This window comes from Thalia democratica, chromosome 5, assembly GCF_965202585.1.
Source record: "Thalia democratica chromosome 5, ktThaDemo2.hap1.1, whole genome shotgun sequence".
NCBI classification, from domain to species: domain Eukaryota; kingdom Metazoa; phylum Chordata; class Thaliacea; order Salpida; family Salpidae; genus Thalia; species Thalia democratica.
Window position 1 is genome coordinate 37,018,065 of NC_139169.1, and position 18,788 is coordinate 37,036,852.

Consider the following 18,788-nt stretch of genomic DNA (forward strand, 5'->3'; position numbering starts at 1 on the left):
ATTTGTTAGAGTTATAGCTATTAAGCTGATTTTTTACGCTACTTTCCGGACTCGGCTGGATCACAGTTTAGAAAACATTCCCAGACCCGATTCCGGCCTGATCACAACTTTTTTGATCTAAAAACCACTAATTTTAGCCAGTTAATCGTAATTTAGTAATAAACGAATCTTTGTAACTTACTTTAAACATTTTGTGATACTTTAGTTTCTATTAAAAGACAAAATTAAAGAAAAATCAAAGTTTGTCCTTATAAACACGTGTCATTAAAGTAAGTTCGCTTTGTAAAATTTCTTATCTTTTACTACTTAATCTAATTATAATATATTTCATAAATGTTGCTATTGTCGTAAAAGGTTTATCAAAAAACAAACTCAAATTTTGTTCTATATAAAGACAGAATAAATTTTAAAAGCGTTTAGTCAAAAAACGAAAACATATTAATATAAAAGGATAAGCTTAATTTGAGAAACTATTAGAGTTTTAGTGTAGCTTAAAATAAATTTTGCTTTGATTGATCGTTGTTTTATATCGTTAGCAAACTTTAGAAAATTACAAAAAGCGTGTTGCTACTTAATTGCACAACAATTTTTAATTTTTTCACCTTTTTTAACTAACTTTCTATGCTCTATGCAGTATTATTAGTTATAAATTAAAGAGGTTAATACTATTTCTATGCCCTAAAAATAATTTTTTTTTGTAAGAAATGAATACATTTGATTTAAGTTAAATGAATGGATGATAAAGACTAATGGAAAGTAAAAAACTTACAACTGGAAGAATTTGTATTTTTATTTCATTTTTAAATATAAGTACATAGTAGAAATTATTTTCACATTTATTGTAGAAAAAATGTAAAAAATATCTATCAACAGAGTGGTTTATTTTGTAAAATTTTTATTTTAACTTTAAAACTTGCACCATAGAAATGTTGATAATCTTATGAAAAGAAAAATGAAATTCAGGGCAAAAACTTTGATATATATGATGAGAACACAGTTTCATGATTTTTTACTGTAGATAAAACTGTTTACTTTCCTAAGATATTTTTATACTTTTCATTGTTAAAAGTTTGAGTGATTAACGATTACTACTACATAAATATAACTCTTTATCAAGATTTTTTTTTTCTTTAAATAAAATTAAATTAAATAACTAAAATTATCGCTAAATTAAATATATAAATCGAAATTTATTCCATTTTGTGAATTATTTGAGTAAACTGCATAATAAATTAAAAAAATAGTCTAACAACATAGATAAGACAAGTTTTTGTCATTTTAAAAAGTTGCATTAGTTTAAATTTTGTTGTCATTTTTCAAGTGATGAAAAACAGATCTTTTGAAAAATCAATTTACGGTAACATTAAAAAACCATTCAATTTTTTATCATCGCGAAGTCTAATTCAAAACAAACACAGGTTTTTATTTTATTTTTTGAATCACCTGACTATTGTTAATTTGACCTCCTAACTATTAACAGGTGTGCTTCAAGGTTCAACACTAACGGAATAATTCTGTTGAAACCAACAATATTGATGAACTTTAACCCCTTTTGTCATAACAACTATTAATATGTAAGTTCGATGTACCGTGTGTGGGCCTGGGTTGTTTTTTTTAGTTTCGAGATGCAACATAAACAACTGTCACATGTTTCATTTTAAACGCCTTTTCTGGTCTTTTTTTGCAAAGGACAACACGTGCTAGGAATTAGAGGTTTGAATTTTGATAGTCTTCAATTGGTCATTTCTGAAAACTTAAATTTTTCTTTTGTTTGCTTTCAAGTATTTATTTTAAACGGTTTAAAGGTGCAGCTTGTTAGCTTTAATGCTTAAATGGTGAATTGTTAGCTATAAAAATAAAATGTCTTTAAATTAGTTTAATAATTTGAGTTTCAGTTGTCAATTAAATTTGTATTTTTATATTTTGTTTAAAATGAAATGTATAGTACATGATAAAATTTACAAGTATTTTTTTATAAAAGTACTTATATTATATATATATATATATATAAATACACGTAGAGAAAATCGAGCACATTTATTTAGAATTTTGAAAATATACCCATAATTATAGAAAACTAATACTTTTAAGAACTGTAAGAAATATTCTTTTTTAGTAAATATTTGTAAAATCTAAATGTTAAAGTATTTAAGTTTATAAACTAAATTTTTTTGTTAAATTAGGAACATTTAGAATTTTTATTAATACTAGCTTACACTTTTGAATGCTTTTGAATAAAAAAAAATTAATTATAAAAATAATTTTTCTAAAATATTTAACTTGAGATTAACTTGTTTAACTTTTGTTGAAATTAAGTTATTATATCTAGAAGAAAAAAAGTTTTTATTTATTAAATTTTATCTAAAAATATTAGACTACATAAGCACTTAAGTTTAATTTTATTACTGTATATTTTTATGCTACAGACAGTAAATGTTAGACTACATAAGCACTTAAGTTTAATTTTATTACTGTGTGTTTTTATAATATCCAACAAAATCATAGTTAAACCTTTTAAGAAATTTCATCAAAAATGTTTTATATACTTTCTCCGATATTTGTTTAACTTTTTTCAACTACGTAAAACTTGTTAGAAAATAAAAAAAGAATAAACTATAGAGATAAAAATATATTATTTATAGTTGAAAAATTACGAAAGCAAAGTTACTGATGACAGTTTAGATTAGTTTAAAAGTTTAAAAGAAAATTTTTATAAAAGTTCTTTTAGTCTTTTTTTACTATACTTATTTATACTATTTAAATTATATACGTTTTGTTGTGTTTGTTAAGTTAATTATAGTCTTGTTAAAAAAAAATTAGTGGGACATACAACAAATTACTTTGTACAATCTACACTCTGTAAACATAAAATAAAAAGTTTTAGATTTTATAACATTTTTTTACAGATAACAATACATTTCAATGTAATTTAAAGACAATACTATGTTGAATACTTTTATAGCTCTAAGACTGCTGGATAACTGGTATATAATTAAAAAAAAAGGAAAAACAAGTGTAGCAATTAACTTTTTTCAATATTATTTTATTTACTTTTAATGCAAATATTGCAATTGTTAATTAGTAAATATGATTTACCTAAAACTTTTAAACTACATTATTTTATACTTTTTTCAAACAACCTTAAAACCAAAGTTAAAGTAGATATTAAACCTTGCCTTATGAAACTATAATTAGGTTTTTATTTACGATAGTTCAAACATTTTTAATTAATAATCAAAGTTTTGTATAGTTTATTTTTAGATTTTAACAACATTTTGAGTTAACACTTTAATTTTATTTTAAAGACGAATATCAAAAGAAAAGTTTGATTATTAAAAATACATGCAATTTAAGTAAATTTGCTTGGTAAATATTTTTAAGATTAATTGTTTTTAAACTTATCAATAAAATTTAATACGTTGTGTAAATGTTGCTATTGTTAATACTTATTGTCGTAAAAGTTATAGTACAAAACAAAATCAGATTTTGTTTTAGATAAAAACAAAACAAACTTTGCATTGCAAGCAATCAGTCAAAATAACTAAAATACATTTGTAAAAAGAATAAAGGTTTGTTTGAGAAAATATAAGTGTTTCTGTTTAACTTAAAACTTTTCATTTAGCCTAGAATAAATTCTTTTTTAACCGAGCCTTTAAATTATTTGTAAAAAGTTCATTACTACTACACTGCAGAAATAAACTTCTAATTTAAATAAGTTTTAGTTTAATTCTATGTTCTATACAGTATTAAAAAAATTAACTATAAGCGATCAAAAGTTATTCCAAGCCTTGAGAGATAAAAGTATTTTCTTAGTACTTATACATTTTAAGTTGGCAAAATGAATATAGTATTAAAATATAATTTATTTGCACATCTGAAATTCGAACATGCCTTTTTTTTGAAAAAAAGAGTAATAGAGTTTCTTATTCCATTAAAAACTTAAAAATTTCCAGAAAATAGTTTTTGATTACTTAATGAAAGTTAAAATACTAGAGAAAAAAATAAATAAGTTTTTTAATGTGATAGAAAGGCAGTAAAATGATTTTTACTGTAGATAAAAATAATTACTTTCATACGATCTTTGTATCTTTTCCGTTATTAAGCTTTTAGTATTAAACGATTGTTACTACTTAGTTAAACAAGAAATGATTTAAGTAAATTAAACACTGTATCTACAACTTCTTTCTTATTGTTTGTCGCAGGAAAAGTTTAAAGGCTTTAAGTTTTTTGAAAGAAATATGTAAGCTAGCGATCAAGTAATTCATTATGTATACCTTTTGTTTGACAAGTTGTAAGTATATAAATAGAGCTAAATAAAGTTAGGCGAATAATTCGATGTATGTTTTTTTTTGTATAAATTAGTGTAAAAAAGTTATGGATAACTTTGAATAGCTATGATTAAGCCACAGTCAACTAAAAATTGATAACCATACTTTATTTAAAAGCCCAAACAATTAAATCAGCAACTCTTGTATTTTACTTCAGAAAATAAAAAGTATTGTCTAATTTTTGACAATTTTGTTTTACTTTACTTCACATTGCTACTTCACAAACTTTTCATCCCCAATTTACAGAACAATCAAATCGGCTACTGTGCAATTCTACTTACATAACTTCATGAAACTACATTACCTGCGCAAACAAGCTACTCTTATGCTCGATTTAAAGAGCGGCGCCACTAATACTAACACTAAACTAGAAGCATCCATCTTGCTCAACCCACTGTTTCGTCATAATGCTTGGCAACATTGTAAATAATCGCCCCAGTTTAGATCTTGACGGAATTGTGTAACTGATAATAATTCCAAGGCTCCACGGCAGAGAATTTGTTGAAAAATTAAACACTATTTATCGAACACTATCGAGGTGTCGAGAGATTAAAACTGTTTTTTGCTGAATAACCACTGGTGGTCTATCTAAACTGCTTAGCTTCAGTTACTATTTAATTTAATTTTTTGTTTGATGCCAACTCGAGCGTACTAAGTAAGCGATCGTTGTCACCTGCAGACCGTGACGTATTAGCAGTTTTACGTCATAGATGGCAACAAGATACAGTCGAGTAATCTTATCTTTTACGTACATTTTATTGTTTTTTTTATTATTAAATTACTCAGAAGTAACAATATGTGTGATCTCTAAATTTTTTGTCTAGACTGGGAATATAGGAAAAGTATGCTTCAAAAATTCACGAATTTAGTTTACCGATGAAATATCTGTCAGAGTTTAATTTTTTAATATTTTAGCAGTTTTTTTTTTGTCTTTAGAGTTCTTATAAAACAATAAAATAACTTATGGTTTTACAATGCTTGTGTTTACTACATAGGTACATGATGGTTTATATACGACGTAAAAAACAAACCACCATTTTTAGTAACACTTAAAAAAGTTATTCTTAGTTCTTATTGTTCGATAAATAAACAAGTTGAGAGAAGAGAACAATTTCATACACATACATATATGTATTATATTTATGAATGGTTATAGCTGATTAAAGCAAAACTATTTCACTTTAGCCTCGACAAAAACTCTTTTTTTTGGTGTTTTCTCACATCTAACTGTCGCCAATGGGATTTTCGTAACAATGGCCAAAGCTACTCTGGTTACATAAAATCGAGTATTTTCATCCATTTTCTATTTTTCACCAAATTCTTGGGTTTGCTTATTATTGTTTATTCAACGATAAAAAAGCACTCAAATAGTTTAGTCTTAGGACTTGGGGTAAGTAGGAAGCTTTTGGTTATCGATGGTAAGCTACTCTTTTTATTATTTTACGTTTGATTTTGCAAAATATCTACTATGTTTACCACTGTGATGTAGAAGTATGCTCTTTTTTGTTGGTGAAAATTTTAAATAAACATGAATTTTTTGATGGTAAACAAAATTAAATTGTTATCGAAAAACATATGTTACTGCCATTACACGTAAAAGCGAAAACTTTTAATACCAAATGTCTGATATATGCAATGTGACGATCAGAAATATGCAATAAATTGAAATACTTATACAACTTGAGAGGTGCAGTGAGGTTTTTATTGTTGAGAGTTCATTTACAGTTGACGTTGATGTTTTAAATGTTGTAAAAATGCACTCGACACATCTCAAGAAAAGTATTTTCAATTATTTTCTTCTGATATGAAATTATTACACCGCAAAAAAATGTAACTGTTGAACTGTTTGCCTGAAACGTCAAGTGGTTTTAAGTTTCTAATTTTCTATAAAAAATAAAAATGTATAAAGTTTTTCCATGACCAAGAAGATCTTGTTTATTATTAAAGAAAATAAAATACATACCAAAATTTTAGAGATTACAAGTTAATTAAACTTCAAAAATAATATTAGTTGTTCTTGTCTAAGTGATATAATGAAGTTATGTAACAAGGAAAATCAATGCCCTCTTAGAAAGCTATACCCATACTCTATAGTAATTATAACAATATATTTTTTTAGTTAAAATTAGTTTAAAATTAATATTAGTTTAAATAATATTTTTATCTTAACTATACAATAAACAACGTCAAAAATTTGTATTCGTACTTAACCCGACAAAAGCATAACTCTTACTTTATGCAAGACTAACAACTAAAAAACTATTAAGATAAACCCCCCGTTTAAAATTATACAAAAGTCTTTATACTAAGGGACATTGTATTACAATTGAAAAACAAAAAAACAACTTATGGCTAAACAAAAATGAAAGATTTTATTTGTGTGTGGCTCGAAATCCTTTATAATTAAAATGTTTTCCACGAACAAGAAAGACTTTCTGTTTATGTTTTTATCTTAAGCGAAGCAACTATACATGATATTTGTTTGAATAGGGCTTAATGGTATGTTGCAATTATAAGAATCTTGTTTATATTGCAAGCTTATTTGTATTGCGATTTTTGTAATCAACTGGGAGCCGTTGTTAGTTGCTTTCAAAAAATATGAAAAACAATAACAAAAACAATAAAACAATAAGAATAAAAACAACACATTTTTTTAAACAAAATTGTTTTACTACCAACTGTATTAAACAACATTAACAACAACATAAACGGTTAATTAAGCTCAATAAACCAGAAAAAAATCAACAAAACAAAAAACAGAAACAATTAGTTAAACTTAAAGTAGTGATGTTTTATACTGTATCATACCGTAAAAATTATCTAAAAACAAAAATAAAAAAAGTTAAAGCTAAATATAATATTTTTTAAAAAATATCAGCAACGACTCAAAAGCATCAACAATATAAAAACTGAATACTGAATAAGTTCAGTAGTCTTAATTTTGACTGTTTCATAATGTCTTAAGATCTTGAAAGACTAAAGCTAAATCAACATTAATAGCCATTATTTACAAATTAGAATTGCGCTTTCAACAATACAAAAGAAGTTTAACAGAAAATAGTTAACACTTAAAACACCAACTTTGTTTAAATTCAGTAACCTTTCTTTTGATTGCATCAAAAAACATTTTGAATAATAAAAAAAAAAGCAACAATGATAATTAATTAAACAAAGTAGTGCTGTTTTTGTTGAATCAAAAAATATAAAAACAGTAACAAAAACCAACGTTAGTTGAACTCAGTAGTGTTGTTTTTAACTGTATCAAAAAATATATTCAGAAAAAAAACGCAAAACCAAATACGACAACAACAATAATAATTTTCATATATATACACAGATAGAAATAAATAATTTCCTACACTAGCTCATAATTTTTCGTAAGTTCAAGTTTGTACTACTTTGATAATTTACAAAGTTTTAAGCCGGTTTAGTTTCGATTGTTTCAGAAGTTAATCACAAATTATTTTTGTAACTTATCATAACTTAACATTAATTATCATACTAAACAATTATTGTTTTTCTCAATCAATAACCTGTTTTGTTACTAAAATTTAATCAAGTTTTAACTTTATAGCTAATAGAATTAAGTTCAACTTGAAAAGTCAAAAGGACAATTTTGTGAGTTTGTACTTGGAAAGTTTATATTGGTTAATTGGGTTTTACGGTTAAAAGAGCTACTAATTTTCAATTTTTATGAACGAGTAATAACGCACAATGCTTTGTTTGAAATTTATTTTTATATTAAAATGTTTCTAAAAGCTAAGTGATAATTTGAATATTGATGTAGCTGCTAAAATTTATCCAGATGACTCTTTTACATTTAAAGTGTTAAATAATTTACTTTGGTTTGCTTTACTTTTAAAAAATTTAATGCTTGGCATTCACTTAACTGATGTATTTTAAGACTTTGTTTGATATCGTTAATAATTTAAACCGTTTCTACAAATAATCGTGGTTTTAACATACCTTTACGTATAAATAACTTTTATTTAATAGATGCTAACTCAGATATAAGTGAAATTTTATAAATAAAGACCTGAAGTAGTACAATACTAATAATGACTGTATAAAAACAATTTAGTTTAAGTAGTAGAAAAAGTAGACTCTACGACAAAAACCGTATTTAGATAAAAACCATCTCTAGCAAATTACAAACGGACGAGTAATTTGCATGAGAAACAAAATCGTAATAACTGTTTGCGACGCAGAAATAAGAAAATTTCACAAAATTAGAGATTAATTAGATTTATTGTGACGTATGAATACAAAGGTGAAGATTGTGCATTATACAAAATCTTTTGTTTCAATAATCAGCTCACATGCAAGTAGAATAACAAAAGTTGAAATACACCAGATATTTTTATTGAATATTTGGTCCTAAGACCTGGTGCACGAAAAATATTTTGTTTATCGAGATGATTAATCTTCTATCTTGTTATATAATGTTATTTAATGCATATGCCTCAACTTTATTACAATTTGCAGATTGAATAGTTTAATTAGTAAATTACAAAATTTGCTTATAGATTGCAACTTTAAACCTTTGCAAGTTGAGAATTTTTGTTGTTAATTTTTTTTTTCATCTTAGCCAAAAATAATATCAAGTAACAGTTTTCAAGTTTAAAAGCTTATCTTAGTATTTTAAGATATAGTTTAAACAAAATGAAAATTTGTTAAATAACTACTTTTTAAATAATCTGATTTTTAGGTAAACTTAGTTTTAAAATAAGTAGTACAATTAATATGACTTTATTATTTTTCATAAATCAATTAATAACATAAAGTTTTTAGTAGTTAAAACAAATCTTTAAAATTAGCTACATTTTAGGTATATTTAAGTAAACAAAATTTGTTAAAATTAACAAAACTATTTGAAGCAAAACCAAATAGAGACTTGATTATTTAAACATACTAGAAATTACTGTCAAGTTTTGATTTAGTAAGTGTGCTCTACGTGATTTATGGTGAAATTTATAATCCAGCTGTGTGTTTACTTACGTGGTTTGCATTAAGAATATATTTATGGTATTTTATTTAAATTTAAGACTACTTTCTTATGGTCGATAGGTTTAACAATAAAACTAATAAATTCTTTGTATTCAATTTACTATTATGAACTAAATATTTTAAATTAAAGTAGCTTTTGCTGCAAAAAAATGAAATTCTAAACATAACTTTTAATTTTTTCGTGTATTGGGTATTTAAATCGCATTTTTTATAACATTTTGAACTTAATATTTTTATCTAGTAGCTAGTTAATTACAAGAAACTATATTTTAAACTACAAAAATTAAGTCAAACTAACTTTATAATTTACTAATCAACTTTATGATAGTTTACAAACAGTAATTGAACCAAACGCATCTGTTCTATTTTCAACAAAAAGCCTCTTTATAAACAGAAACATAGAATTTTTCCCATTTTCATGTAAAATGGAACAAGTTGACCACCCAAGAAGTTAAACAATAGACAAGACTTGTTTTTTTACTATCAGCCAATCATCAGTAGGAAGACGCCTTTCAACGGGTCATCTACTTCCCAAACGTGAACCCCTTAGAAACGTCCTTCCATGACAACAGTCACCATGGAGATTCTTATTGTTTGATGTTTGTATCTAATGTAACTCTATTATGAGGTCATGCGTGGAATTCAGAATTGAAAGGTTTAAATGGGAATCAGAAATGAGACTTTAAGTAGATATTATAATTGTTTGTGTTTTTGACAGGTAAAATGATTTTATAGCTTTTTTTGAGTATAAAACTTTGTGACTTTAAACTAAAAGTTATTTTAACTTAAAAGTGTTAATGACCAATAAAATGACTGTTTTATATTTTCTTTGTATATACTTTATTATAAAAATTTTTACAAAAGTTAAAATTAAAATGCAGTTAACGTTTTTAAAAGAATTCAATATATAAAGTAATAGTTTTTGTACGTATAATTTTTTGTTTTTATTGATATTTCATATTTTTTTGCTATTGTAAAACCATTTAAACGCTAAATTTCCTTAATGCTTTTAAAGTTTAGTTAGATTATCGTGATAAGTTTTATTGAAGTATGATACGTTATATTTTCCTTTGAACAGTTACATGCTTTAATGTTTCATGTCACATATTTAAACACAAGCTAAGTCCGTAAGTGTTCAATGAAGTAGTTTAAATAAATTCTAAAACAGCTAATTATTTACATTAGTTTACATTAAAAACCGTGATGTTGTAAAAATTTAAAGTCTTAAAATAAAATTAAGGATGACACAATATTTTTTACAAAATAAAAACACTTTAGTTAATCATAATAAGTGATATTTGAATAAAACACATCTTAAACGTACAAATTTTCAATACAATTTACGTTGGACCTAAAGGAAACATATAAAGGATAAATTATTTATACTTTAGAATCAAACTAATGGGACCCTTCTCAATTGTTGGTTTTAGTACGTTTATTACGATTTCTTTTCCTTGATATTTCTGGATTAACTTGTTGTCGCCTGTGTTATGATATTTATATAAATAACACCTTAATTTTAGGTACGACTTTGTCTTTATGTGGATTGATTACTATTTTGATTTAAAACAGGTAAGGTTTGAACTAAATTAGTGTTTATTGTGAAATGTTTTTCTTTGAGATAAAATCAAACTAAACAAGTTATTAAACATAGTAAAAAATAACTTTATTGTTTTGTATTTATAATTTTTACTTTTAAACTCTTTTTAGTTTTAAATATAACGAGTTAAACGCAATTAGTATAAGGATATTTATTGTTTTATTTCACGTTTTACAAAATACAAACTTTAGACATTTTTCATTGTGTTAAAATAACAAAGCATTAAAGTATATAGTCTATAAAAATAGTTTTAGTTAACGTTAAACTATGATTATCATTTAACTGTTAGATTTGTTATCGTCCTTTTAGTATTAATTTATTTGAAAAATAAATATTTTTGATATTTAAATTGTCAGCATACCAATGATAGAAATTTTGCAAAGTTTTTTTTAGGTATTTCCTATGCAAAACACTGATAGTTTTTTTATAACTTGTAATTTTCAATTTTAAGTTTTTTTAATCAATAACCAAAGTTATAAGATGTTTACTTTATTGAACAAATTGGTAGGTTTAAGTAAGTTTTAAAAATTTAGTTGTATTTTATCTAAATATTTAGTAGGCAAAACTTTTATAAATTTAACTACTTATAAAATGCTACTGCTATCGCTGTAGAAAAATATTTTATAATGTTCTTAACAATAAAATTTTAAAGTTTTGATTTTAAACTAAATAGCAAAAGTAAACTGAAAATATAAAAATCGATAAGATAAAAAGTACTTTAAATATTTTTGTAGAATAAGTTTAAAAAGCTTTATCATTTATTAGTATACACGATTTTTGTCAAACAAAAAATTGTTTCCGATTTTTTTTTAAATTGAAATAAAAAGCTAAACATAAAACACAATTTTTAAGAAAAATCATTTTAGATTGTTTTTAAATTGTGGCACAAGTAAGCTTTTACAGAAAAAATAGTTCAATAAGTTTATAGCTTCTTAAATTCTTTTGCTTTGAGTTTTGTAATCAAATAAAGTTAGCTTAAAACTAGTTTCAGAAAAAACGTTAAAATATTTGAGAACTATCGTAAAAAAGTTGTTTTTACTTTTAATAAGTCACTTCTCGACAACTGTGGGTAATACGTTAAGAATTTCACGAATGTTGCGAAAAATGCTTTAATTGAAAAAATATATTCGTTTATAAGCTAATATGTAAATTAAGCTATTGAAAAAAAAAACTTCTTAGCTTTATCACGGAAGAAAATAAAATAAAACTATATAAAATAAATAAAACTTGTGGTTTTATTAATGAAAAAGTGCTCAATTTTGGCTTACAAAGTAAAACATTAGCTTAGTACATTTACTTGCACTTTCATAAACTAGATGAACATGATAAAAATTGAGTTCGATATACAGAAGTTGAAAAGCTAAAAGACACATTTTAGTTTATTTAAAATATTTCTTCATATTTTGATTTATAAGAAAAAAATTATTAATGATTTGTTTTTTTTCTACTGAATGAATTATTTTAGGAAGTGAAAAATATGACAAAAATCTACGTATGTAAAAACCATCTTTGTAAATAACGTTATTTCAATTTAATGAAGAAACTGTTAGTTTAGTAAATTAGTTAAGAAAAAATTATTTTACTTGCAATAATAATTTACATAAAAACACTAAAAATCCAGATGTATAATTTTATAACCAAAAATACTGAATTTAGTCAACTATTTATTTAAATAAAAATACTTATTTTCTTTATCTAGAGTTTAACATTTTAGTTTTAGAGATATTTGTTTATTTTTTATAGTCATCACCAAAAATTAAAAGTCATCATAAAACTGTAACTTTATTTTATTTTGGATTTTACAGTGAACTACTTATTAAAATATTTGAATTTTATATACAAAGCTGCCACCAATTTACGTAATTGTGTGAATAAAACTGTTTAAATAAGTTTTTTTTTGACAACTAGCATACAACTTTTTATCATACATTAAATAATTAATTAAAAGAAAAACTTGTTTAGCAGAAATTAAAATTCTATTTTCAATTAAGAAACACACGTCTTAACGCTTAACTTAGATTTGAATTTCTGTAAATAAAAACGTTAATAAGCTAAAAAACTAAATACAATTTAATGAAACAACTTAATAAACTTCAACTTTTTGTGAAAACTTCAAATTACATTAATTTTTCACACACCAGTAACAACAGAACTTTCTTTGTTAAATCAAGCATTAGTGTGAACGGATTGACAACAAAAACACCAATTAGCACGTTTTTACAAAACAATTTTTCAGAAGAAATTTTTATATCAAATCGCAATGCAAACATCTGATAAAAAATTCGAAGTTTTTATCGGCTTTTAAAACAATTGTTGTTTTACTTTTGCGTCTTAAAACATGTATGTAAGCAAACAGAAAGTCTGACTTAAGTTTCCTTTCCGCTGAAAAACTTTTACTAAGAAGAAACAAACAAAATAATTAAAGTCGAATTTAATGTCATTGTTTTGATTAAACACGTGTCGATTTCTTTAAAAGGCGCTAATCAAAGTTGCTTCTTAAGTTAGCTAAAACGAACAATGTTTCGCTGATGGTCTAATTCAGTTTGTATAAAAAAAAACTTGTGTACAAAAAGTTTAATTCTCGTGTTTTTTGAAAATTTTAGAATGATTTAGAACTTTTTAATCAATTTTAATTAATCAAGTATACTTTAAAACCAGTAAACTTGAAAACTTAAAATTCATTTTTTTGGCATTATTTAAAGTTTGTTTTTGATACTTATAAAAATAATTTGCGTTATAAAATTACAAAAATCAATTGAAGTTTTATAACTGCTAAACTTAAAGTTGATATACAAAGTTTTTATTGCGAAACAAAAGTGAAGTGATAAAAATACAATTTTAAATTTCTACTACAGTTTTAAACAAAATTGTGTTCTCTTGAATTTTGAAAATCTAAAAACTGTTAAAAGTTTAAAACAAGTTTCTCAATTCTTACTCATCTTCATAAAAGAAACTCTCGTTTTGCAAAACACTGTTTAGTTTCGACATAAGCTTTTGAAAAACTTCGAAAATATATGTTAAACTCAACACATAAAAACTTAGAAAAACTTCTTAATTGATTCGAATATTTGTATTCGCTGTTTAACAATAAACACTTTGAAGAAGGGTTTTATGGTTGCTATGCAGTGTTGTTAAGGTGCAGCTGAGTAAATTTTTTAAGTTAAAATTTTAAATGGTCACGGGTAACAACAATGGCTGATTAAAAATTTAATTCTAATAACGTTTCATATTAAAAAATTACAGTGCTTGTTCTTAAAGAAAAGCTATATAAATTTATAGTTGTTTTCTTTTTGAAGCCGTTTGCAGCCAAACTTAGACAAGAATAAAGTTGCTTGAGAGGTGATTAGATGACGCAAATCTTTAATGATGAAAAAAGAAGAAAAAGAAATTAACTTCATCATTGTGCGCAAAGCTACTTATCTTGACATCAAAGAAATAATGTTTTCAAGTGCATTAATGAACTAACACTACAACTAAGCAATAATGATTTAATATTCAGGTCAAGCCGAACTTTTTAATAAAAAATTATTTTACCTTTTAATTAAAAATATGTATTTTTAATCCAAATCACTGTATTGAATGAGACGCGAGCCGAGTGCAGTTATTATGACGTCACAAACACGTAGTCAGGTGGCCGGCGACGAACTCTGCAAGTTTCGGCTATTTAGAGATTGCAAATTTGCATCTTTGTGAGACATTTTGCAGATATTGTTAAAATGGTGACAAATTAATTGGTGGCACAATGAAACATGTCAAAAACGTAAGAAATATTTTTTTCTCGTGGTTATAGATTGTGTTCTATGAATACAGTTACATTGTTATAGATAGGTTACTTTAGAGTGGTAAAATAAATTATGTTTTAGATGACAAAAAATTAAAAAAAAAACTTGATACATAGCAATTTACTCTGAAAAACTTTGTATAAAATCTTTTAGTGCAAATGGAATGCTTGTTACATTGTTATAGATAGGTTACTTTAGAGTGGTAAAATAAATTATCACTTTACTTAGTTTCTATACTTATGAATATTCATTGAAAATTTGGTTGAAGTAATCTACACTACTAAAGTAACCAACAAAAAGATCACAACTATAAATTACATCTGAACAAAAAATATTAAAATAAAGGCCTTTAATAATTTATGCTGATTTAAGTGTTAAGACTATTTAAAAAAAAAAGAATCATATTTTAGATTTAAAAACAAAAAATTTATGTTTTAAACATATAGTTTTAATTTTTCTAGTAATACGAAAAAATTTCTGGTTTAAAATTTAAAAGAACCTTAAAATATTTTTTAAGTAACTATTAAACAAAGGTTTTAAGCACTTTTTTTCACACTAACTAATACTGTAAATTAAAAAAACAATTTATATGTTTTAGATGACAAAAAATTAAAAAAAAAACTTGATACATAGCAATTTACTCTGAAAAACTTTGTATAAAATCTTTTAGTGCAAATGGAATGCTGTCAAACTTTTACTTGTTTTAATAGTGTATATTTGGACAATTTTTTTTTTTTTAATATTTAATACAAACATTCTTTTTCTGATTTAAAAACTACAATTTAGGGATTATGAGCGAAAAAAGTTTAAACTCCTATATCGAAACATAACTTGGTTTAGTATTTTTTTCAATTATTTAAAGATTGCAATACTTGGAAAAAATAGTCTAGTCTTTTTCTTTTTTATTAGCCTTAAATAATTAGATTTTATATTAATATTTTTATTCTTGTTTTAATTTCTGTATAATAAAATAACTTACTATCTAAAGCCACTTTTAAATCGTTACTCTTACTGTCGTTTTCTAATACTGTTTAACTTGAAACTTGATATATGAATAACTTATATTTAAAGTTTATAAAATTTTGAGCAGTATACTAACTTTTATTATAGAAATGATTTTATACCTACGGGGAAATCGTTTTTTAAACAAAAAATTTTAAGCACTTTTTACAAGTCATTTTTTTGTGATATAATTTTTTTGTAGTATTTTTTGTTTACAAAACTCAAATAAAATAATATTTGTAGAAATGTTGTAGCAAAATCAAAAAAAAAATGCAACTTATTATTTTTGAAAAAACATACATATCGAATTAAAATACTTATATGCAAAATGTATTCTCACAAAAAGAAAAAAATTACTACTTAAAATACCAACAAAATATAAACAAGTAAAAAGATAATTTGTCAAATGTCATAAAAAACGACTAAATGTTAACAAATTACGGTATCAAACAACTCAAAATATTTATTTTTTTATCTAATGTAATACTCATTATAACAATCATTTTTTAAATAAGAAAATATAATAAAACAAATGTTTAAGCACTGCTTTGGTTTATTACCGGTTTCGGTGAGCCTTGGCCGACCTTTTCAAATAATTTCAAAACAGTAAATAACATTTAGACATTGGCAGTAATGTGAATCTGAACTCATTGATGCGTAAAAAATAAATAAATATTAACTATTCAAATTTTAATGAAAAATGCATAATTAGGTGAACTAAATATTGGTATTAATTAATAAATAAAAATAAAAGAAATTAAAAAACTAAATGCAGTAATATAAACGAAAACACAACAAATTCTTAACAAAATAAATAAATAAGAAAATAAAAAATAAAAATTATGAAAAAAATGCTACTTAGAATGAAGTCAAAAAAAATGGCGTAACGAACAAAACGTTTAAGATATAATCTTTAAATAGAGCAATGACTAGAAATGAAAAAAATAAATAAAAATTTTAAAATAAACAAGTTATTAACAATTTACTCAGCGACAATAATCGACATGGCAGTTTGAAACAACAAAATACAATTTAGTTCATTCAGCAAGGTTGACGTAATACATTTTTTTTCTTATTTTCAAAGCAGCTTATATTGTTTTAAAGTACTATAAAGGTAGGCTCAAATTGAATTAATTTAAGAAGTCTTATACTTTTATACGGCTTTTTAAGACTTACAAAAAAATGATTACCTTTTGTATTACTTCTAGAGATAGGCAACTTTGTTTGTTAGATGGCTGTAAACTTCTAAAGTATATTTAGCAATTTAGTAAGTCTTGATATTACATTTTTACATTTTATATTGTTTTTTAAAGTTCGTTTTGTTTAAAAGCACCAATTTAGATATTTTTAAACGTTAATAAAACATAACAGCTATATAAATGATTATAATGCACCTATCAAAACAAAAATATAGATGTAATTTTCCACTCCTCTGTTTTCGATGAAAATTATGTTATTTTTATACGTAATATAACGTCAGTAAAATTTTGTTTGTTGTTTAATATTATATATCAATTTTTATTAATAAGAGAACAGTAATGTGCATAGAAATTGTTTTTCTGAGCGCAGAAGTTTTATGAGTAGCAAAAACATTTAAAGTAATTATACATTTCATAATCTGAAAGTAAACGTTTTTATGTAACTGTTATTTATAATATTGTACGTTTATTTAAGTTTTTGGAAACAACGGTAATCATCATGCATATGTAAATTCAAACCTAGAATATAAAATATTTATATAACTTCAAATATCTGTTTCGGGTTTTTCCCGTTCTAGAATCTGCTTGTTCACCTGCTTGCTCGTCTATGGAAAGTCCCTTGTTGCCTGGCAACTTAATATCGTTGCTAGAGCTTAACCTATGTGGGCCCTCGGACCCTGCAAAACTTTGCTGATGGGAGGGCCGCTGGATCTGGTTGTAAGCTGCAGCCACAAAGGGGGCGATGTTAAAGGGAGAACTATATTTCCCTCCGTTAAAACTAGACGCCCTCATTTGGCTGAACCTTGTGGCTAGAAAGTTGTTTGTGAGTCTCCTATTGATTTGCTGGGAATTCCCCTAAATGGCGGCCTGCATGGCGGCTATTTGCTGCTGGGCCATCAGCACGTAGTTCTGATTGAAGTTTGATTGGCCGAACAACTGACCGGTTGAAAGGGGATTACTCTGAATCGGCATGTTGTAGTAGGGGTGAGTTGGATAACCTGTAGGGATATATATAACTAACAGACGATCACTAAAATTGTGTAAATAATTGTTTGTATATAAAAATAAAGCATGTTTACTAGCTTTTTTTTGCACTATAACATGTAAAAGGTTTTAAAACTATATGCTTTTTGCAGTTGGCAGTTAGTTTAACTTATAAAAGAAATTTTTTAGTGTTAATATTTCTTTTGATATATAGCTTAACTGACTTTGTCTAGGTTTCACATAAGTCGATTGCACTTTTCTCCTGACTTCTCTCTCAGTGTCAGGTGACAATTTTCTTTTCAAGTTTCGCGGGTGACTGATATTCGGTGGCACCCCATTGTTCTCCGTGTTATTTCGATTTAAAATCTTTAAAAAACATTGAAATTTATTATGATTTAGTTAGACTTTTGATAAAATTAATTAACTAAAAAAACTAGAGTAATATTATATATTTTAACAAAAACAAATAAAATTTACCTGCTTTATTGTGTGCATCGCATTGCTATTGTTTTCTTAATAAACTTTTGAGATATAATTCTTGTAGCTTTCAGGGAAAAGCTTGTAAAGCAGGGTTTCCCAAAGTGGGCGATATCGATTTTAGTAAGTCAGGGGGCGAATTTTAGTAAAGGGGCGAAACGGGGGGTCATAACTAGTAAGGGGGCGAATGGGGAGCGATTTTAGAATTTTTGTTCAGTTATAAAATTTTTACTTTATATCTTGTTATTTTACTAACTAAAGCATTTCATTAAATATTTGACCCTGAGGTGAAACTTTAACAAAAAAAGTCCATTTTGTTTACGTTAGTGTAGATTTCATTCCAAACATGTAGATAAGAATGTAGAGTTTTTCAGAAAACTTCGAAATGAGAAAACAAAACAGTGTGAAA

The 18,788-nt window shown here is 24.9% G+C and overlaps 1 protein-coding gene across 1 annotated transcript; it reads right to left on the minus strand.

The window, feature by feature from the left end:
* Positions 1 to 17,627: 17,627 nt before the first annotated feature.
* LOC145837201 (uncharacterized) lies at positions 17,628 to 18,474 on the minus strand. The gene is made up of 3 exons (XM_082944973.1): positions 18,380 to 18,474; positions 18,127 to 18,268; positions 17,628 to 17,916 (listed from the first exon to the last, which is right to left on the minus strand). Exons 1-3 carry the CDS (start codon positions 18,395 to 18,397, stop codon positions 17,774 to 17,776), a joined length of 303 nt encoding a protein of 100 aa, XP_082801099.1. The 5' UTR covers positions 18,398 to 18,474; the 3' UTR covers positions 17,628 to 17,773.
* Between the last annotated feature and the right edge of the window lie 314 nt (positions 18,475 to 18,788).

What these genes read in the sequence shown, in the direction of transcription:
- LOC145837201 (XM_082944973.1), bottom strand. An exon ending in TTATGTGAAACCTAGACAAA is followed by an intron (nt 17,917 to 18,126) that starts GTCAGTTAAGCT and finishes ATATCCCTACAG; the next exon opens with GTTATCCAACTCACCCCTAC.